The sequence below is a fragment of the Rattus norvegicus genome, chromosome 10 (genome assembly GCF_036323735.1).
Source record: "Rattus norvegicus strain BN/NHsdMcwi chromosome 10, GRCr8, whole genome shotgun sequence".
Taxonomy (NCBI): domain Eukaryota; kingdom Metazoa; phylum Chordata; class Mammalia; order Rodentia; family Muridae; genus Rattus; species Rattus norvegicus.
In genome coordinates, this window is record NC_086028.1 from 57973719 (window position 1) to 57996013 (window position 22295).

The 22295-nt window shown below is 42.4% G+C and overlaps 1 protein-coding gene across 7 annotated transcripts in view; it reads left to right on the forward strand.

Moving 5' to 3' along the window:
* The window catches only part of Zzef1 (zinc finger ZZ-type and EF-hand domain containing 1), a 137685-nt gene that overhangs the window by 61991 nt on the left and 53399 nt on the right, over positions 1 to 22295 (forward strand). For 2 of the 7 annotated variants that reach the window (NM_001427300.1, XM_039087333.2), the window contains exons 16-30: positions 415 to 548; positions 2390 to 2460; positions 3517 to 3631; positions 7952 to 8111; positions 8823 to 8944; positions 9044 to 9166; positions 9785 to 9951; positions 10032 to 10113; positions 10510 to 10711; positions 11775 to 11923; positions 13504 to 13744; positions 16173 to 16252; positions 17502 to 17595; positions 18518 to 18980; positions 20084 to 20248. In NM_001427300.1, the coding sequence (NP_001414229.1) occupies positions 415 to 548; positions 2390 to 2460; positions 3517 to 3631; positions 7952 to 8111; positions 8823 to 8944; positions 9044 to 9166; positions 9785 to 9951; positions 10032 to 10113; positions 10510 to 10711; positions 11775 to 11923; positions 13504 to 13744; positions 16173 to 16252; positions 17502 to 17595; positions 18518 to 18980; positions 20084 to 20248 (2368 nt within the window). Of the gene's footprint in view, positions 1 to 414; positions 549 to 2389; positions 2461 to 3516; positions 3632 to 7951; positions 8112 to 8822; positions 8945 to 9043; positions 9167 to 9784; positions 9952 to 10031; positions 10114 to 10509; positions 10712 to 11774; positions 11924 to 12999; positions 13109 to 13503; positions 13745 to 16172; positions 16253 to 17470; positions 17596 to 18517; positions 18981 to 20083; positions 20249 to 22295 lie in introns of those variants that run through there. The other 5 variants (XM_237787.10, XM_039087334.2, XM_039087336.2 and 2 more) reach the window with 5 other exon arrangements.

A 22295-nucleotide genomic window follows, 5' to 3' on the forward strand; every position in this document is an offset into this window, starting at 1 on the left:
GTTTGTTTTTTAACAGCTGATTTCCTCCTAGTTTCTGATACAGTTCTGTTATATTGAGGGTAATTACTTTCACAGTGTTCAACCTTAAAGTCATTCAAGACTCTGGACGAGGCCATTAGGGAGAGAGGCTATAGTAACAACCGAGGATGAAGCACATATAACACCTGAGAGTACTTTTAAGTCTGTCTCAAGTGTGTCTCAAGAGAACAGAGAAATCAAGATATACAAATTTGTCCAGATAGTCTTTGTTTTAGTCATATGTTAATAAAAACTAATTTACCTTTACTACTAAACCTATACAAAGAAATAGTTTGTTCTGGTACAAAGCACAACGTGGAGTAGTGAATTTGTAATCAGGTTAGTTAGGGAATAGATGGAATGTGTTAGAGCTGATCTGTTGTTCTTTTTCATTAGTGGTAGATAGAGCTGATGGAGAGTCCATGCCCATGGAGATCCTAAAACAAGAAGTGAGAAACACTCTTCTCAATGGGGCTGCCATCTTCTTTCCTGATCGACAGACCCGGCGAAACCAACTCTTCACCATGATGGTAATTATGTACCAAAAGTGTGGATTCCATGACTGAGTTAGTCTTTTTCTTCTCTGAATACAGGACAGTGTTTTCTGATGCTCTCACCATCTGCACAGCTTTGTGTGAGATTTTAAAGGACTGTGTTCAATTTGGATTTCATAGCTTGTCCTCTTGCTTAGTCACAGTGTAGTTTCCACTCTTATGACTTCCCTACAAATGAATTTTTATCTTTTCTTTCCCAAATTATGAGAAAAATTTAAAGGAATTTTAGTGAGTGCCATCACCTAACTTTGACAGTGGCACACTCAGGCTAATCTTGTTTCATCTGTGATATGCCTCACTTACTTTTCAGTATACACACTCACCCAGTGTCATTTTGAAGTAAATCCCTCATCTGTTTTATTCATAACTATCTCAGTATATAACTGAAGAAAACCTAACCAGGTTTGGCTCCTCAGCTGATGGTTCTTACCCTCCTAGGGCCCCTTTCCACATTCCTCAGATTCAGTACCAACGTGAATGGTGCTTTTTGTAGATAAAGCACTGTGCTGTCAAGTGGAACGTTTTATATGGAGTACTCTTGCATTTGTCTGCTGGAAGCACTCATCAGGTAGCTGAATAAATGACTGTTGTTGTTGTTAGCATGTGTCCCATGTGAAACATAGGAGACATTTGGCCACTTGAATGGTTAGTGTCTCCTGGCAAAGCAGCCTTGTTTTTTTCTCTCTGTTCATCCCTTCAGAGAGGGATTAGGTTGGGACTTTTTGTTGTTTTTTGTTTTGTTTTGTTTTGTTTTTCACTTTACACCATCATGAGTTAAACAGCACTGCTAATCTTTATGTTGTAAACAGTTCTCTCATAAGGCAGCTGTGTTTACTGTGCCTATCTCTATGTTCCTAACGTACTGTACCAAGCAGAGGCCTAGGTCTTAAATGCTCTGGAACCTCCCTTAGTGCCTTACATAGAAACTGGTGTTTAGGGGCTGGTGACCCCTTGTAACCTTGACACACAAACATCACTCTTAAGTCATAAGATTTTGTTAAGTTATAACATTTCCTTTCTTGTTCATTCCCAAGATCACACGTGAATATCAACATTTCAACATAAGCATTGCAAAATTTAAAAGTCCTGAAATCTTTAAAAATTCAGTCTCTTTAAAAAATATTTAGTCTCTTAAAATCCAGAGTCTTTGTAAAATTCTAAAATCTGTTTAAAAATTCAAATTCAACTTTAGTTGATCTGGTCTCTTGGTAATCACAGCTTATTCTTAAGTCCCAGCAGACTAGAACCACAAATTCTTAACTCAAAATATTCAACACCCCTAATAGAGTCTTTAAATGACTCTCAAACTTCCACTGAAACCTGATAAGCCAGGCTTCCATCATCTGAATTTCTCTCAACATTCTTTTCTTCCAAGCTCCCACAGAACAGCACACTAAGCTTTGAACACTCAGTGGCTTTTCTAGCCCAAGTTCCAAAGTCCCTTCTACAATCCTCCCCAAAACAGCATAGTCAGGTCCATCACAGCAATACCCCACAATCCTGGTACCAATTCCTGTTTTGGAGTTTCTATTGCTATGATGAAAAATCATGACCAAAGCAACCTGGGGAGAAAGGGGCTTATTTGGCTTACACTTCACATTGCTGTTCATCTTGAAGGAAGTCTGGATAGGAATTCAAACAGGGCAGGAACCTGGAGACAGGAACTGATGGAGACAGGAGGTCCTGAAGGAGTGTTGCTTACTGGCTTAGTTGAATGCTTTGAGATGGTCCAGTGGGTGGTGGCATTCTGTGCTGCTCTAAGGTCTCGAGAATGTTAGGGAGTCGGTTTTCTAAATGTACAGTTTCTGGTTTCCTAGAAGAATGTCACTGAGCACGAACGCAAGCAGTCTCTGCAACTCACTTTCCGTTCACTCTGCACATATTTTAGGTAAGTTTACTTTTCTTTATTTGTCAATTACTTTGGATCTTTGTAAAATTATTATTGTCATCATCACCATTATTATGATAGCTATTTCTTCTCATGTCTTTTGTAATTGTGCTTCCTCTGCTAATCTATAAAGCTTCAGTTTCTGAAGTTTTTCTAGGTGCAAGAGTGACTAGAATAGTGATGTACTTCAAGTCCTAGTCATTATAAAAACAGTTATATTTGGGTCCACTGTGGATCCTTTCTGAGTGCTTCAGTATCTAAGGGAATTTTAAAGGTAAAAACTGTATTGAAGGAGGTTCAGGTCTTATATTTAAATCTATATATTCAACTACCTAAAACCTAGCCACAAACCAGAGTAGTGACACATGCCTATCAGTCCAGCATTCCAGCAATGCAGACAGAAGAATCTCCAAGAGGTTAAGGCCACCCTGGCTGCATGCATACTGAGTTCCAGGTCTGCCTAGGCCATATAGTAAACTCTGTCTCAAAAACAAAAGCAAGAGCTAGGGAGATACCTCAGGTGGTAATGTGCTTGCCTTACAAGAAGACTTGAACTCAATCCCCAGAATCCACATTAAAAAACAAAAACAAAAAAACAAAAATCACAAACAAAAAAACCAAACAAACCCAGAAATGGTAGTATGGCATGTAATCCCAGTGCTGAGGGGCAGAAAAAGGGAGATTCCTGGGGCTTGCTGGTCAGCCGCCCACTTTGCATGTCCCTGGCCAGTGAGAGACCCTTTCTCAAGCAAAGAAAGTGAGCAGTACCTAAGGAATAGTTCACGAGGTTATTTTCTAACCTACACACACACACACACACACACCTGCAAAAAAGCATGGAGTAGTAATTTGCAAAAAGAAGATAAGCAGGAGCTGGGAGGACTTGGAGATGTGTTGTTATCAAAGACGCTAATGGATTTGCATGTGATATAAGGGACAGCACAGCTTGTCTTCCTGACATTGAAAGCTGTCTACATTCTTTTTGGGACCTTCAAGGTAGAAAACATGAAAATCCCTAGCCCATACTCAGATGTTGACAGGTTTGTGTCCTTTCAGTGATAAGGATCCGGGAGGCCTTCTGCTTTTACCTGAGAAGAGTGACCTGGCCACCATGAACACCAGTGAAGTCCTGGCAGTCATGAACACCCTTCTCTCTGTTGCTGCTCGAGAGGTACCTAGTGACAGTGATCTGTTGTCTTCACTTTCTGCTGTCAGGAACACGGTTATGCTGGTCACCATTCCTTCCCTGTAACCCTCATTTGCAATATGATTACACTTTGATATTGATTGCTTCACTCGGGCACAGAGGTTTCCAGCTGCCCCTGCAAACAAATAGGAGAGTTTCATTTATCTTAGCAAGGACTGAAAACATAAGAGTGCTTGGTAAGACTTCTATAAACAGAGGAATGGACATCAAGTGCCCAGTAGTATTGGTCAGTGAGCCCAGCAAGATCTGATTTTTTTTTTTTCTTCTTTTCTTTTCGGAGCTGGGGACCGAACCCAGGGCCTTGCGCTTGCTAGGCAAGCGCTCTACCACTGAGCTAAATCCCCAACCCCGAAGATCTGATTTTTGTTTTCTGAAAACTTCTTTGACTTTTTAAACCAATATCAGTTCATGAAATTTCAGCCCTATCAACTCTGCCACTATAATCTCTCTATCTCATGATGGTGATAATTTATGTGTCGTTCTTCTTAGAATGTGGCCCACACTGATACCAATAAGTATTGCCTAAACAGAAGTTAGATTTCCAGGTCCCACAGCATGCTGCTCATTCCACATCCCTAGGGATAAGGTTTAAACATTTTTACCAAGCACCTCAGGAGGCTCTGAGATAGTCTCCTTGGCTCACTCTAGTAACCTAAGAATCCAAGGAGCTCTTATAGTAGGAGAATTGTCTAGGCCCCACCCTTGAGTTATTTGGAAATATGGACTTCAGAATGACTCATCTTATATTTTGTGATTGAGCTTAGTGTTTTTAGGCTTGTTTGTTTAATTCATTGTTTTTAAAATGTTTTTGGTTTTTTAATACAGTCTCATCTAACCCAGACTACTTACCAAGAATGACCTCAAATTTGTGATTCTTCTGCTTCCACCTCCTGTATGCTTTGATTATAGGTAGAATATGCATTCTGGGGATGAAGTGCAGGGCTTTATGTGTTTTAGGCAACTGACATGGGAACTGAACTACATCCTAGCCCTGACCTCCAGTTGTTAGTATTCCCCGTTACTCAGTTGTTATTAAAACCATGTGCAGTAGTAAGCTAGTGGGCAGTCCCCTTCTCTTGTAGCCTTACTGAGCATGTAGTCTAACTGAGTTACCAGCGATCCCAGCTCCACTGAGGCTGGCCACTGTCTAACTACCATGTCTTCACACTAATGTTTCTGTCATTATATTCCTTCTGTTTTTGACGTTGTGCTTTCTGTCATTTTTCTGGGCTCTTCTGCTATCCCTGAATCTTCTTTTTAATGCTCGCTCTTAACTATTTGTTTCCAATATGTGCTCTCCACCCTGGGTGGCCACTGCTCACTCTAGTGTCCACCTCTATTTCTGCCATTTCCCCTCCCTTGAAGCTCATTTCCATTCTGTATGTTCCTCAGATGTGAGTCTTTCTAAACTCTCACCTTCCCCAGTCCTGCATTCACTTGCTGAGATAGAGAACTTCAGGGATCCCACTGGACTTCACTCTGTTGATTGTGCTTCCTGTGGGAGGAGTTGCTAAATGTTGGAGCCAGGACTAAAATCTGGGCTACTCTGTCTTGTCCTCTTTCCAAAAGGTCACACTTGTTGTAAGCTGTAGCTAGAAAAATGGCGCAGCATTTTTGCCAAAGATTTCCCTGTAAGCCTTAGCACTTGGAGATCAATACTTACCCTGTTAGCCCTCGCACATCTGAGCACAGAGGAGTTGGATTACACTGAGCCTCTGAAGCAGAGATCATTCAGCTTCTGGCATAGTTCCCTGAGATATTGGTGATTGATTATACAAGAGAGGTAGAGTCGGATTAGGTAAAAGTGCTCAGGACTGCTTATTTGAAGTTTTCTCCTGAGTCTGTTAATTCACCTGTATCCACTGGATGCCTGCTGTGTACAAGGCCCTGAGACAGGCACAAGGGATGTAGTGATAGAGGAGACCAGTGTCGAGAGCAGAAGACATGCCATCAATCTCACTATGCAGTCATGCTGTCAGCACAGTCAGGTTGGGAGAGGCTGGGAAGCACACATAGCCCTATCTAGAGGAACTTGAAAGGTGCTTTGGAGAAGGTGATATTGGAGCCTCGGAGAGACAAAATCTAGAGAAGAAGATGGAGGCAGTGTAGGCAGAGGGGGCCTGTGACAGACAAGCTGGGAAGGAACAGGTGTTTGAAGAGTGGAATAGCAGTGTGTGAACTTCAGGTGAGACGGAGCTGCTCACTCCAGAGTCAGAGCTGGGGTTGTAAGATTTAACATGCTGGTGGTAGGTGAAGCTAGACCTGGACAGCTCTATGAGCAGCTGGAGGACATCTGCAAAGGAAGGCCAACTGGGAGGGCATAGGCAGGATTTCAAGAGAGCTGCAACTGAAGGAGGAGGAAAAGTGAGGGCAAGAGTGAACAAAGTGTGAGGGGCAGAGAGAAGCTGTGCCCTCCACATGATAACTGGTACCTGTGAGGTCCCCTCAGAAGCAAAAGAATGAGAGACAGAAGCAAAACCACAATAAATGAAGGCACTTTTAAATTTTTTTTTTTAAAGATTTATTTATTTCATGTATATGAGTACACTGTAGCTATCTTCAGACACACCAGAAGAGGGCATCAGATCTCATTACAGATGGCTGTGAGCCACCATGTGGTTGCTGGGATTTGAACTCAGGATCTCTGGAAGAGCAGTCAGTGCTCTTAACCGCTGAGCCATCTCTCCAGCCCCTAAATTTTTTAAAGTTTATATTTTTTATCTTTATGTATGTGAGTATTTTCCCTGAATGTATGTATTATTCTTGACTGGTGCTCTCCGAGGTCAGAAGAGGATATTGGAGCCAAGTATTGGTGCCACACGCCTTTAATTCCAAAACTTGGGAGGCAGAAGCAGTCAGATCTCTGAGTTTGAGGCCAGCCTGGTCTACATAATGAGTTAGTTCCAGGACAGCCAGTGCTACACAGAGAAACCTTGTTAGAAAAACAAAAAACAAAAACAAGAGAGAGTATCAGATTCCTCAGAACTAGAGTTACAGATGATTGTACTGAACCTGGGTCCTTTGCAAGAGCAACAAATAGTCTCAACCGCTGAACCAACTCAGCTTTCCAGCCCAAAAAAAGAGAGACGGGGTGGCCAACCACACTGTTAATCTAGGTGCTTGGGAGGCAGAGCAGGCAGATCTCTGAGTGTAAGCCAGCCTGGTCTACAGAGTGAGTTTCAGGACATCGAGGGCTACACAGAGAAGCCATATCTTGAAAAACCAAAATAAATAAATGAATAAACAAATAAAATAGGGTCTCATGCCCTGACCGTTTTGAAACTCCCAGAAATACACCTACCTCTGCCTCCTGAGTGCTAGAATTAAAACTGGGTACAGAAATGCCTAGCTGTAAAGGTACCTTTTAGAATGAGGAGAATGGATGGATGCAGAAGAGGAAGGATGGATAGATGGATGGGACACACACACACACACACACACACACACACACACACACACACACACACTATTTAAGGGCTGGTCTATCTGAAGTCCAGGCTCCCTGCCACACTAGCTCTTTGGTAACTTGACTTTCTCTCTCCTCTTTAAATGGAGCCAACATAATTTCATTTGGACTCACTGATTTTCTTTCTTTCCTTTCTTGTTATTTCTCTGCAGTGTTTGTTTGTTTTGCCTGACAGAATCCTATGCATATGCCTGTGACATACTTGCTTTAATGAGTATTGGTTGTGAGGTTTACCATGTTGATATATGTGCTGTCTTTCACTTGTTTCCAATAGCCTTTATGACACGTCATAACTTATCTGTTTTACTTTAGAAAATGATTTGGTTCTAGCTTGGTGAAGTTGATTCCACAATGGTGCCAATATAAATACACCTTTGAACTTACGTACAAGACAGACTCTAGGGGTCAGGTGACTGACCCCCTTAAAGAAAGCTTCAAGAACAGAGATGATGATTAGACAGGCCATAGAAAAAACGAACAGTTGTTTTAGGGTAAAAGAAATTTGATCAAATACACAGGAAGAGCCACAAAGAGAGAAGAATGAAGATATAAAAGAAGGAAGAGATCACCAATTGGATGGGTTCCTTGGGGTGCAGAAACAGATGGCCTGTGGAAGAAAACTGTGGCTTTGTTCATAAAGCCATCTTTCTCACTCTGCTACTGGATTGACTATTCCCCGTGTACATGGTTTGGGATTTTTTGTTTTTGTTTTGTTTGTTTGTTTGTTTGTTTGTCTCTAGTAACAGTTGCTCTGGCAGAGACATCTCACTGTGGTCTCTGAATAGTCTTGTTTGGACACTCTGTCTACTTTCTTGCAGTGTGAGTTGTTGATGCTCGGTCGGGCCCATGGGGAGGTTGGCTCCGTGCTCTTCTCCCTGTTCTGGTCTGTGCAAGGCAGCCTGCTCTCCTGGTGCTTCCTGCAGCTCAAGAGCACAGATGCTGCAGCCAAAGAGCTCGCCATGGATCTTATTGAAAAATGTGAGTGTCAGCAATCCATGACCACAGACAGGTTTCTGAATTTGACCTGGCAAGAACACTCTTCCTCTGTAACTCATGTACTCATGTATTGAGTGTGCATGTGGTTTTCTGTATCACAGTCCTCTTAGCAGGGCTGATTTTGTCTTTTTTCTTCTTTAAGACAGAGTTTCACTACTATCCCAGGCTGACCTCAGACTCACAGTTTTCTGCCTCAGGCCCATAGTGCTGGATTACAGGCACATGCCTCCATGACTGGCATAGATAGCTTCACTTAGAGAAATGTTATCCCCACTTCCCTGAAAAGTAACAAGAACAAAGACATAGCTCACTTTAAGAGCAACCTTTACTGAGTTCTAGACTGCTTTCCCTCCCAGAAGCATTTGCCTGATGGCTGACAGTCTCATCTGATGCGGAACCCCCAGCTTCTGTATCCCTCTACAGCAGTGGTTCTAAACTGTCCTAATGCTGTAATCCTTTAATACCGTTTCTCATGTCATGGTAACCCCAACCATAAAATTACTTTCATTTCTATTTCATAACTGTAATTTTGCTACTGTGATAAATTGTAACATAAATATCTGTGTTTTCCAATGGTCTTTACTGACCACAGGTTGAGAACCACTGCTCTATAGCTTCATTTTTGATGACAATTAAGCAAGTGAATGTTTTTTCCTATATCAAGTACTGACTTCTCCCTTTATGTTTTGGTAGATGTGGGACAGTTTCTGGCAAGCATGAGAGTGATTTTGGAGTCCCTTTTGTCACAGTATAGTGGAAAGACCATAGTAGAAAAATTATGTAATTCGGTGTTTTCCATGGCAGCTCGTCAACTGGTAAGAGAAAATGGGGGCTGTTTGTGATAAGCAGAGAGGGATATTTAGCCCAGAGACCGTCTGAAGTGTATGGTAAGCCCTCTGTCCATCTTCTTGCAGGTTATCTTCCTGCTAGACTTCTGCACTTTAGATGTTTCCCACTGCACACTGCTAAGAGAGTTCAGCACCCTCACAGAGCTCCTGAAGAAGCTATGCAGTGACCCTGAAGGAGGCCTGAGCAAGGTGACTCAAGGTGGCCCTTGAAGCTGCATTTCACTCTCCTGGGAGAGAGTGACTGCTCTGACTGTTGTCCCCACATGTAGACCTAGAAGACTTCAGAGACAAGTTAGATTTGGAAGTCTCTTCTTTATTTTGCAGTATACAAAATTTCCAATGGGCTGCACTCCACAACAGTCCTATGGCCACAGAAAAGACATACGTTTAGTAGGCTTAAAAGAGAGTCAGAGAAGAGGGGGGGAGTCTCACACCTGCCAGAGTCCCAAATAAGAATAAGTTAAGCCCATTGAAACTCTCTAATTCAGGGGCTTTGTTACTTTTGTTTTTGTTTTTTTCTCCACTGAAAAGTCATACTTGTAATCATTTGTAAGAAGTAGCTGTGTTCTTGCTAAAAGATAGAAGGTGGTCACAGAGCCCCTGGAGTATAGTAAAGATGGGTGTGTTGTTTGGAGTGGTGAACAGGTGCTGGTGTCTATATGGATTGCAAAGTCATGCCTTTAGCTCTGAACAGTGGCTTTTCAGAGCTATGAGAGTCCATGCTCCTGCAGCTCTGGGAAGCAGCCTATTGTACCAGCTGGGGTGGAGTAATTTGAACTGCTTTTGCTGACTCATTTGTCTTTCTAGTTGGATGTGGAGACCTGGCAGCAGGAGCAACCTGTGGTATTGCATACCTGGACCAAGGAATCCACCCACAACTATGAAAATAACTGCCATGAAGTATCTGTCTTTGTTAGCCCAGGGGCAACTTATTTTGAGGTGGAATTTGATGAGAGGTGTGAAACGGAGAAAAGGTGAGACTCATGAGTTACTTTCTCAAGCAATAGTGGGTCAGAAACAAGCAAAGGAAGTAATGGGGACTGTGTCTTCACAGGTATGATTATTTGGAATTTACTGACTCTAGAGGTGGGAAGACACGCTATGACACCAAAGTTGGGACTTATAAATGGCCCAAGGTGAGTGGCATTCCCAGAAGGAAGTGAATACCCCCTTTGGTAGTTTTTCCCCTTCATTAGTCCTTGGGACAATAGAACTATCAGTCTTGACCAATGGAACCAGGAAAAGGAGCCCAGAATCCAGTTTTTCTTGATCTCTGGGCAGGAGGTTCGGAGCAGAAGCCTACATAATCATGGTCACTGGCTGGTCATCAGCAGCCATTTTCTCCTTATTTTGCTTCTTTGTGAATGCAGTTATGAATTTTGGGGCTTAGTTGCATCCTTGTACATTTCTCCTTAGCTTAGACTTCTGGAAATAGAGACCCCTTCTTAAATGTTTTAAATTTCAAGTTGCTTGCTGACAACTGAGTTAGCCCCCTGCCATCTCTTTGACCACATGACTTCGTTTGTCTCTAGAAAGTGACCTTTAAGGATGGCCCTCGGCTGCAGTTCCTCTTTCATTCTGACAGCAGTAACAATGAGTGGGGCTACAAGTTCACTGTCACTGCCTATGGTCTGCCTGATGTTGCTGTGTCTTGGGGCTTGGACTTGCAACTCCTTGTCTCCCGACTGATGGGGCGCCTTGCTTCCCAGTGCATGGCACTCAAGTCAGTGCATCGTAAGTCCACAGCTCTGTCTCCTTCTTTCTTCAGAACCACATTGAAGAGCAAGGTGGGACTCTTATAAGTGGTCCTCACATAGTGACAGAGTAAGGTATTGACAACATTCCCTGTCAGTTTCCACTACGCACTTGATACCATTGTTTGGAGGGTTCTTAACTTAGGGTCTAGCTCTCATCACAGAGGGTACCACTCAGTCCTCTGTCTATGGAGGACAAGTGGATGAGAAGCCAGGTTCTAGCAAGCAATCTGATTTTTATTTTATAAATAAATTGAGGTATACTCCAGCCAGAGAGCAGAGATATAGGATCAAACAACTGCATGCCATGTAAGTGGATATTTATGTTGTCTGCAGATACAGAGGTAATGGCTATGTCTTAAAATAATTTAAGATTGTTATTAAACTCATCAAAGATTTGGAATAAGTCTTTCTGTTTTCAAGCCTGGTGATGCACACCTTAAATCCCAGCACTCAGGAGGTAGAGACAGGAGGATATCTATGAGTCTGAGGTCAGCCTGGTCTACATAGCAAATTCCAGGACATATCAGTCTCAAAAAATCCTTTTCTATTTTGGTATCTTTTTAACCTTGAGTTTTTTCCATTGTAAAAGTAAAATGTCACAGAAAAATGATATATTGGAAAACAAAACAAACAAATCCAAACCAATAGAAACCTCTCCCCTTCTCACCCCTGAAGATGACTATGCTCAGTACCTTTATGCCTTCCTAGACTATGCTTCTGTGTTTAACTATAGGATGTTTAATTATGTTGTGTGAAAACAACCGTGTAAATGGTGAGCGCTTTTGTAAGATTAGTATTCCTACCTGGCCTCAGCAGGCCTGGGGGGTGGTTCACACTGTATTTTCCACCTATGAAGCATACATGTCTCTGTGGCGCTCTCTCCCGGTGCTGAGCCTCGGTGTATGCTGATGAGGTGGCTCGAGTCCACTCTCAGAAGTGTAGGTGAATTTCTTCCAATTTTTTTTAATGTTCTTTGTCAGCTCACAGTTTTTTATATTAAATTAAAAATAGAACTCTCATGAGCTGCACTTTCTCTACAGAGTTAGGCAGTAACCTGGCAATATCACAGGCAAAGCTGACTGCGGTCCTGAACTCTCCATTGTGGAAACCTGTCTTCAGGCATCAGATTTGCCCAGAGTTGGAATTAGAAGCAAGCTGGCCCACTCACCCACACCAGGATGGGAAGGAGGTATTAACTCTTCTGACACTGTTCTGTTTGGGTGGGGCTTTGTGCCTTGTATCCACTGCCTTACATTATAAGCCTCTGTGGGACTGCCAGCTCCTTGAGGCTGAAGCTGACATTGTTATTTTTGTCCTAACTGTACAACAGGGACCTAAATACAGTGTGTGTCTGGAAGTGTGGAATGAAAGATTGTCGAGATACAGTTGGTACTCAGAGAATCTCTCTTGCTGTCCCCTCACAGAAGGAGGCTGTGCTTCTAGTGCCTGCAGGCCCACACTTTAAATGACTGCTGTCTCCTGTCCTCAACTGAACAGTAGCACTTAGTTTAGGCGTATCATATTTTTTAAATGGAGCAAGTTTGTCCTCTGCCTCTACTCGTTTCCCATTCTTCTCTTTTCTTTCCTTTTCTCCTCTCTCTCTCCCTCTCAAGTTACCCCATGGTTTATCCAAACCCAGTGGCTCTTCCTCTTCTAGTACCCATGCTCCCTTCCATTAAATCTGCTGTCCTTCAGGCTCTGTCCTCTTGTCCATAGTGGGTCAGTGTCTTTTCTCACTATCTGATCTTGCTTTGTTGTCCTTTTTCCCTCCTTCTCTAAAGATCAGCTGTATTCAGGCTTCCTTCTCTGTTCCATAGTCCCCCAAGACTTCATCTTTTTTGTCCTTGACTACTGTCCCACGTGCAGGAATAATCCCATAATCCCTCTGGCACTTTCTTTTCCAGACTCTGGACTTCTCTTACGGATTTCCATTTCTACACCCTGCCTCCAAAGTGTGAAACTAGAGTGTCTCCCAGCAATGTTCAGTGGTCATTATTTGTCCAGCCCCCAACCATTGCTCCATAACCTTCACTACTGCCCTTTCTTGCCCTTCCTCTGCAGTCAGCTACGAGCCCCGTAGACTCTTCCTTAGGATGTTCATCTCTGCTCCTCCCTCTGTCCCCATCTTTATCCAAGCCCTCTCTTTGCACCTGCATTATTATATCAGGAAATACCAAGGATTTTGGTTTTGTTTTTATTTTTAATCACTGCATTATCTTGTCATTCCACTACCAAGCACCATTAATGGCTCCCCATTGCTCACAGGGTGAAGTCTAAACTCCTCAGTGTGACAGTCAAGGCTCTCTACAGTCTCCTTTCACCTTACCTATCTGACTCTAGTTCCCACCACTCCCCAGCTGAGACTTCAGGCCAGGTCAGTCTCCCCACTGACTCTTAACCTCTGCAAATGGTTGTGTCTCAGGGCCAAAGCACCCCTTCCTTCAGTGTCCATCCCTAAGCCCGTGTTCTTCAGGAGCTTCTCTGAGTTACTTTGACTTCCAGGAGCCCTGTGAGTTCTCAGCACTGGGTACCCCTCTAGGTATTTGGCACTGGGTGAGCTTTTGCTTTAAGGTAGTGCTAGTTTGGATGCTCTTAGGTTTTATTTGTGTTTACTTTTTAAACCTGTATCTGTCTGGTCTCCCAAATAGATTTAAGCTTCCTGAGAGCATGCACACGTTTTTACTTCTGCTTTGTCCTAGTAGGTGCTCATTGGATTTTTTTTTTCCCAAATAAATGTGTTAAATGTGATGGATTCTCTCTTGTTCCTAGGTCAAGAACATCCCTGATGATCCCTGCCGCCATTTTCTCCTTGATTTTGCCCAGTCAGAGCCTGCTCAGAACTTCTGTGGGCCATATTCAGAACTTTTCAAAGGATTCATACAGGCATGTAGAAAACAGGCCCCAAAGACAGATATAGTTGCTGGTTCCACTATTGATCAAGCTGTGAACGCCACCTTTGCCGCTCTGGTGTATCGCACTCCAGATTTATATGAGAAGCTGCAAAAATATGGTAACTCATATTACAGGGAATATGTTTGATCTGAAGGCTAATTACTAAGGTTTAAGAAGGCCCATCTAAGTGAGATCTAGAAATATTTAAAGATATTAGACCATATCTGTAACTAATCTTGTCAGTTCTACTTTGCCAGTTAAGGGATTAGTGGTTAATTTATAACTAGCTCTTAGCAGCTTACAGTATGTTTCATGTATCCTCGATCTGCAAAATCAGCAGGTACTTTATCCAGAATTCCATTGAAAAGTGCCAGGAAATTTAATTGTAAGAAAACATAGCTTATTGCCCCCAGCTCCAGCATGCTCAGACAACCTTTCTGCACTTCTTTTTCTCATTGTCCACAGTGAGAGTGGGTCTCTACATCTTTATTTTCAAACCTTACAGAAAGCTGAGGTTTGGGTTTCCTGAGCACTCTGGCAGGGTACAAAAGCAGGAGCAGATGCTTCTGTATTGGAGCAGGGGACTGACTCCTGCCCTTATCCTGTGCCGTGACCACTGGCACCTGTGCGCCTCAGTCCTTTAGCTCTCACTTCAGTTCCTCTTTGCCAGAGTAACTCAGTTACTTCTCAAATCTTATGTACTTTTAAAAAGCTACTCAAATAAAACTATGTTAAGCCACAGCTGGTATATGGAGGTGTGTGTGTGTGTGTGTATATATATATATATATATCTTCACTGAGCAATGGGTAAGGGTCATCTGCATGGTTTTAGGAAAGAAATTCTATGTGTTTTTGTAGTCAAATTACAGTAAGGAAGCTGAACCATCTTTGTTACTCAAGGAACTTTTTATTAGAGGGATGAAGACCCCAAAAGCTAAACACAGATGTTGAGACAGAGGAGTTCACATCATAAATCTACTTCATATGTGTTTGCAATAGGAAACGCTTGCTCAAGGAAGGGAACAAGAAGTACCCTGGTGTACATGGGTTATTTCTAGAATACCTTTCCTAGTTGTTGTTTTGGTTTTGAGACGCTAGGGGTCAAGCACAGGCCCTAGTAATGCTGGGCAGTCACTCTGCTACTGAGCTGTACCCCTAGCCTGCCTTACCAGTTTGAAAGGGGCAAGCTTTATCTTAGTTCTTTCTACCACTGTCTTTTTTTCTTTTAAAGACAGGCTCTCGCTCCATAGTCCCGACTGGCCTGAAACTTTTATAGACCAGGCTGGCCTCAGACTCACAGAGATCTACCTGCCCCTGGAGTTATTACCATCCCTGGTCCTCGGCTGTTGTCTTTATGATACATATATCATACCGAGGAACCATTCAAGAGTTCTGCAGACCTGAACTCCATTGAAAATGGTCTTTGTAACTGTTTTCCTCATTGCTGTCTACAAACTGGGTTATTACTACTCTTTTAAGTTGCCTTAATTCCATGATATCATGCCGTGACCTTTTTTGAGGCAGGAAAACAGCATGACAGCCAAGAGCATGTTTGTTTTTTCCAAGTCTTACACTCCCACTGCCTGATGTAGAGCCTGCTACGCCCTGTTGCAGGATATTAGCTTTTGGTTCTGATGAGGAGAAGGAGCAGACTTAAGAGATTTGTCTTAATTGGGAGGGGAGTGTGTTGTCCTAGTTAGAAAAATTATATCCATTCTTATAGATGATTTCAAAGTAAAGGAAAATTAAAGTAATATGAACTATAATCTCTGAGAAAATGTTTATTTTTCTGCATATCTACCTGGCCTTAAATATATCCATGTATATATGTATTTACCCATCTGTGTTTTAAAGGTAGTCTTTTTAAAAGTTAGATCATTTTGTTTCATAATCTGCTTCCCATGTCGGAGTGTTGTTTTGTTCACTCTTGTCTAAGCTGACTGGCTACCTGAGAAAGCCTCCATCTCCCCTCGAATGCTGGAGTCAAGGTGCTCATGTAGCCATACCCACTTTTTACGTTTTTATGGCCATCCAAAGTTCCTAGGCTAGTGTAATATGTGCTTTTACCCACTGAGCCATCTGCCCAGTCCCCTGGCAAAGACTTTTGGTTGTTTTGTTTTGTTTTTTGAGACAGGGTGTCTCTGTGTAGCCATAGCTGTTCTGAACTCCCTCTGTAGACCAGGCTGGCCTTGAACTCTCAGAGATCTGCCTGCCTCTGCCTCTTGGGTGCTGGGATTAAAGGCATGTGCCACCACCACTCAGCTGAGATTTCTAAATTTAATTTTAATTTCAAAGTTTTTTTTTTTACTTTTGGTATTCTTTGTCTTATTTTTCTACATTTTGTATGCTTATTACTATTGCTGTTTCAGAAACTATTAGTTTGGGTGAGAATAGATTGAAATGGCGCAGAGGATGCAGTAGGCATTGTGCCTTTCCTCTTTTGCCATTCCTAGTATGTGTGAGGGGAGGGGAGGGGCTTCAGAAGCTCAATGTGCAGTAGCACATGTGCCAGCCGAATGTAATCCCTTCCTTTCTTCTTTCCCTAGTACACAGCGGCGGCAAGATAGCCCTGCCTGAGGAGTTCTCCCAGGTATATTCCCTGGCAGATGGAATTCGAATATGGATGGTAAGACTTTCCTTCCCATGAAGTTGGATCATGCCTGAGATTTCCCCACTGTGATAAACTAAACTTCAGAGTAGTTTAGTTTGATTCACATAGATAGATTCAAATGTAGAGTCCTTGGATTATAATTTGATAAGTGTTGAAAATGCTGAGTAACGCTTTATAACTCTAAAGGCATGAAGGCACTCAGTATAACTCTGGATACTGAGCAGCCAGAGCCTGTTTCAGGAGAGCAAAGGCAGTAACATGGAAGAACCAAATGTCTTTTGGTTGGTTGTGTGTGTTTTCTTTTGTGTGTGTGTGCATGTGTGCATGTGTGTTGTGTGTTTGAGACAGGGACTCCAGTAGCCCTGGATGCCTCAAATTTCCTATATACCTGAGGCTGGCATTGAACTTCTAATCCTTCTGCCTGCCACTACTCTAGTTTTTCTAGAAGAAACAAAGCACTTCTAATTAAAATGGACAGGCAAAGAGTATCTGAGAAAGTCAGCTCCCACAGATAGTCCTGTTTGAAGGGTTTAGTGTTGACTAGATATGTTGTAGATTGTACTTGTGATTTGGCCTAAGACTGCTGACAGCTGGACAAGATGCTATTGCTCTCTTTTGAGACTCTAGGCATACATCAGAGATGCTTTTTTTTTTTTTGAAACTCGTGTGTGTGTGTGTGTGTGTGTGTGTGTGTGTGTGTGTGTGTGTCCCTTGCTGGGGCTGGTCCTTAATACCCTTCTCTGGAAAGGAGCATCACCTGGGTGTGTCTTTGTATTCAGGGAAGAATAGAGTTCAGATTTTTGTCTGACCTTTGCAGCAAACTAGATATGGGATCCTAGAAAAACCCCATTTTTTCTAGATCTCCACTTTTTTTGTCTATACTTTTGGCTTTAAAGAAAGGCCTCTTTGACATCAGTGTTCTAGTTATTGATTTAGTTGAGGAGTTCTGGGGATTAGACAAAGGACCTCACACCTGCAGGAGGAGTAGTACTCTGTCATTGAGCTCTGGGTCTCCAGTCCTCTATTTTTAAAATAATGAACTCACAGATACAGATTTCTTTCAGATACTACATCGTGTGGAAGGTTTCCTTTACTTCAAAGTCTCCTAGGACAGACAAAAACAGCTCAGACCTATGTCTATGTTGGGTGGTTGCTAGGATGTCCTCCACTGTCTCAGCACCATGTGCCTTTGAAGTAGTTTTCCATGGCTGCACTTCCTACTCTATCTGACAGCTTAATTGTGTGGCTCCTGTCATCTCCCCAGTTAGAGATGAAGCAGAAGTCCTTGGTGAGCATGGGGAACGATTCAGAAGAAAAACGTGGTTTGGAAACTGCAGAGGTGAACCCAGAGAACCTGGGTGAGTGTACCAATAACAGCTACCATGGCTGGGCCATTGGGTTTCCTTTCTGACTTTGGGAGCAGGCGCTCCACCTTCCAGGTTATCTTAATTGAGCTTTGTTAGCCCAGGGAAGTCAGAAAGGAAGTGGAGCAGATGCCAGAGACACGTTATTGTTCACCCACATGTTTCAAGTGGAGCATCTTTGTAATGGCTTCTCTTTTAGGAAATATTAAGTGCTTTTTAAGCTATATCTTGTTATGTTTTTAAAATGTGTGCACATTGACTAGCCATGGAAATGAAAAAAATGTTAATTTTTAAAATGCTATCATGGTTGTGATTCTTTTAAAGATTGTTTTAAAGTAATGGGTGCATCCGCATGTGGGTATGTGTACAAATGCAGTGCCCATGGCATGTGTCAGGGCCTCTGGAACTAGAGTTACAGGCAGTTGTAAGCTGCCTGATGTGCATTTGAAAGCCAAATTCTGGTCCTCTGCAAGAACAGTGTTCTCTCTTAATCACTGAGCCATCCCTCTAGCCTGGTTGTACTATTCTTTAAAACCCTAGTGTTATAAAATATTTACAGAAAAATGTGCAATGCCTGGAAGCTGCCTTGGAAACCATTGGGGAGAAGAGAATAGGGGACCAGGTTGGCAGTGAGTTGATAAATACTGAGGCTGAGGACTGGGCATGTGGCAGCTCCTTCTACTGCACTATCTCTGTGTGTTTGAAACGATCATTCCTATAAAACTTTTGAAAGAGCACTATACTCATGGCAAAATCCTGATTTTTACATTAAGAGAAGACCTGACTCTTAAGGTTGAGTTCTGTCAGTAGATGTACATGTTACAGCATTTATGAAGGCTTTTCTTGCCATAAATCATGAAGTTTTCTCCAAAAGTAGATTGTAAATTTAACTTTGACTTTTTCTTGTTTCATGTAGCAAAAGAATGCATTCAAAAAAGTCTCCTATTACTGAAATTTTTGCCCATGAGCAAAAGTTCAAAAGAAAACTGTGACAAGTTGGTGCCTGTTGATGAAACTGATCGTCTCCAACCACTTGATAGACGCCAGAGGACAAGCTCTGTGGTGGAAGAACATTTCCAGGGTTCAGCATCCCCTACAGAAGCAGCCACCCCGGCTGCAGATGACAAGAGCCCCGGCTTGGAGATGCAGCCAAAGCTACTGCCCAGCAGTGGCCCCTCTGCTGCAGAAGTGTCCACAGCTGAAGAGCCCTCGTCACCATCCACACCCACCCGGCGGCCTCCCTTCACCCGAGGGCGACTCCGGCTGCTCTCCTTCAGATCCATGGAGGAGACCAGGCCAGTTCCCACAGTCAAGGAGAAATACCCGGTGCTGAAGGATGTCATGGACTTCATTAAAGACCAGTCACTCTCACATGAGAGGTGAGCCAGTCACTTCCTCTCAGCACTTTCCCTTTTCAAGTCATAGGTACCCAGTCTAGCCAAAGGCTCGAAGTTCATGATTAACATGAGTAAATAAGAGGTAGAGGAAAGAGTATAAACAAAAGATAGTATATAAAACTTTTTAAATAAAAAAGTTAAATAAAATGACCCAGTAATGGTACATCCAGACTTGTTTTAGAATTTTTAAGATAAAAAACAAACAAACAAACAAAAAAACTTGGGTTTTTTTTCTCCTTGAAGAAATATAAGATTGATGCACAGTGGGTGTGTTTTCATATACTCAGTTGGCATAGGGCTCTCTCAGCATGAAGAGCTCTGGGTTTGATTCCTGCACTAGGTTAAAGTGCTGTAGGTGGTGTGGGAGGTGTAACACAAGAGTCAGAGTACATGAGATCCTGTCTCCTGAAAAAATGTAGCCGGGCATCTTGGCATACACTTTGGGAATAAAATGAAGGCAGATCCCTGTCAGTTTCTGGACACTTTACTATATATAATATAAATCTCAGTAATGTTTGCATGGATTTTTTAAAAACAGAAATATTTCTTATTTTCCTTTCTTTCTTTGTTTCTTTTCTCTTCCTCCTTTTCTTCCTTTTTCTTCATTTCATTTTCTGGATTTTTGAGACAAATCTTACTCTGACCCGGAGCTTCCAGCAATCCTTCTGCCTCAATTTCCTGAGTATTGATATTATGGGCATAAACCACCACACCTGGCTTAAAAAGACACTACCAATCAATTCTCTTTTTTTCATATTTTAAGAAATTTAGGATTTAATATTTCTGACAAAATTATTTGTCCATAGGCCTATATCAAATGAGGAATTCCTACCCTAAGAATTAAAAACTTTGCCTCCTTAGGAGAAGTAAAGATACAAAAGTTCCTTTTAAACTATGTATTAAACAAACAAACTGTTAGGCTTCTGTGCAGTTGGTGTGCACTGGTTTGTGGTGCTTCAAGTGTTAACTACAGGGAGCATCCATGCTCTCACCTCACAACAAGACTCACTTTTTGTTCATGTGGCTTCAGAATGTGGGGAGAGTGGTTGTGTTCTGGGCATCCCTGACTTAAACTCTGTCTCCAGTATTGTGAAGGTTCTTTCTTTGCGGAAAGCCCAAGCACAGAGCATCCTTGAAGTCCTGAGGATAATTCAGTATTGCACAGAATCCCTCGGGCAGCCTCACTGCTTCCACCCGCCGTATATACTTTTCCTACTGGAACTTCTGACCTGCCAGAAAGACTTTACAAAGTAAGTACAAATGACAGATATGACAGAAAAGCAGAGGCCATTTTATAGAAATCTTAGTTGGCGTCTATATTGATAACTCCAAAATTGCCATATATAATGCAAATTTATACTTTTGTTAACATGTTCTCTCATCTCAAAGAATGGATTATATCTTTCTGTAAAAATCAAACTGTGATTGCTACTCTTGTCCTTTATGTGTTTCTCATGCACCCATGAGTCATAAGGCTTCTAGAAGCCAAGTGCTAAGTGCTGTGCTCATTTACAGTGGTGCCTATGACCTCTCAGGGGCTTCCAACCTTCACACAACAGACGCTTTGTTTCTGCTATGCCAGCACCTTCCTAAGCATTATGTATACAAACGTGATGAGACAGACAAGGCCTCTTTCTAATGGAGCCTTATATTCTCTTGAAAAGCAAGTGACATTCAAACTAATCAAGCCTTTGACAGTGATATAGTATGTAGTGATTCTGTGTACAATGACACAGTTTAGGTGGTCAAGGCAAGTAGACTAAGGAAATGGCATGTACGCTAAGAGATGAATGAGTTGCTGAGATTAGTCAAGATGCCAAGTGCAGAAGGAACTCTTGCTGGGGAATCAGGCCATGGGACAGAGCAAGAGAATATGACTGCATGAGTTGGGGAAGTGGGTGAGCCAAATCAGTGTGAGGCAGGACCCTACCACCAAGGTGTTTGCACGCTATACTAAGTTGCAGGTGGGAAACACTGGGAGGGTTCGAAGCCCAGAAGGAGTAGTACAATGGGTTTAAGTTTATAAAAGATGCCTCTGGCTACTCTGTGGGAAAGTGGGAAAATCAGAAAAGTGTTAGGAGGTCGTTGGTGTGATACAGGCAAGAGAGGATGGCTTTGACCAGGCAGAAGTGTAAGAGATAGAGAAAAAGGGAAGTCAGTCAGAAGATGGATGAAAGATATTGGAAGCATGGGGAAAGAACTCTTAGGATTTTGGTTGGAGCAGCTGTGTTGGATAGCTTAGGATTTTGCTGAGAGGAAGACTATGAAAGACACAGATAAGGACGTTTTACAGTTTGTTCTGGCCATATGTTTGAACTATTTTTTTAATTTTTATTTTATGTGTATGAGTGTTTCATCTGTATGTATGTTCATGTGCCACCCCTGCCCTGCCCCCATCCGAACCTCCATTTGCATGTCCTGTAGAGGTCAGAATCAGGATCTCCTGGAAAAGACCCCTAGAACTGGAGAAAGACTCCATGTACGTGCTGGAAATTGAACGTGTGTTGTCTAGAAGAGCATGCTTTCTTTTATTGTTATTATTTGGTTTTGAGACAGGATTTCTCTGGGTATCCCTGGCTGTCCTGGAACTCAGTATGTAGATGAGGTGTGAAGACACAGGAGCACAGAGCTGGTTGAAGTGAGTCAGCCAAGGCCAGGGAAGTGCTGGAGCAGGAAAAAGCAGGGCAGTCCAGCAGTCAGTCAGATAAATGGTGCCTGCTAATGCACTGCCTCAGTGAGGAGAGACTCCTTTGTGATTATTCTGTTTTTAAAAATAAGACGTGAGGGTTGGGGATTTAGCTCAGTGGTAGAGCGCTTGCTAGGCCCTGGGTTCGGTCCCCAGCTCCGAAAAAAAGAAAGGGAAAAAAAAAAAAAGAGGTGAGCAGATTCATCAATGAAATGAGGTAGAAAAGAAGCTAGTGACCATTTCAGGAAAGGCAGGAAGGCTTTAAATAGAGGTGAAAATGGAGAAAGCCAGACTGCTAAGTTGCTTGTCAATGTCAGATGCTTTTTAAAGAATTATATTTGTAAGCTGGATATGGTAGAATCTCCTATGTTCCTAGTACTTGGAGGCAAAAGTAGGATTGTTCTGTGCTCAAGACTAGCATGGGTAACATAGTAAGTTCAAAGTGAACCTGGAGACTTTGTTAAACTCCTCCCCACCACCCCCCCAAAAAATGATGGGCTAGAGAGTTGGCTTGTATGTTAAGAACACTTGTTCTTGCACAGGACATGAGTGAGTTCAGTTTCTAGTACCCACATGGTGGCTCATGGCTGTAACTCCAGGTACAAACATGT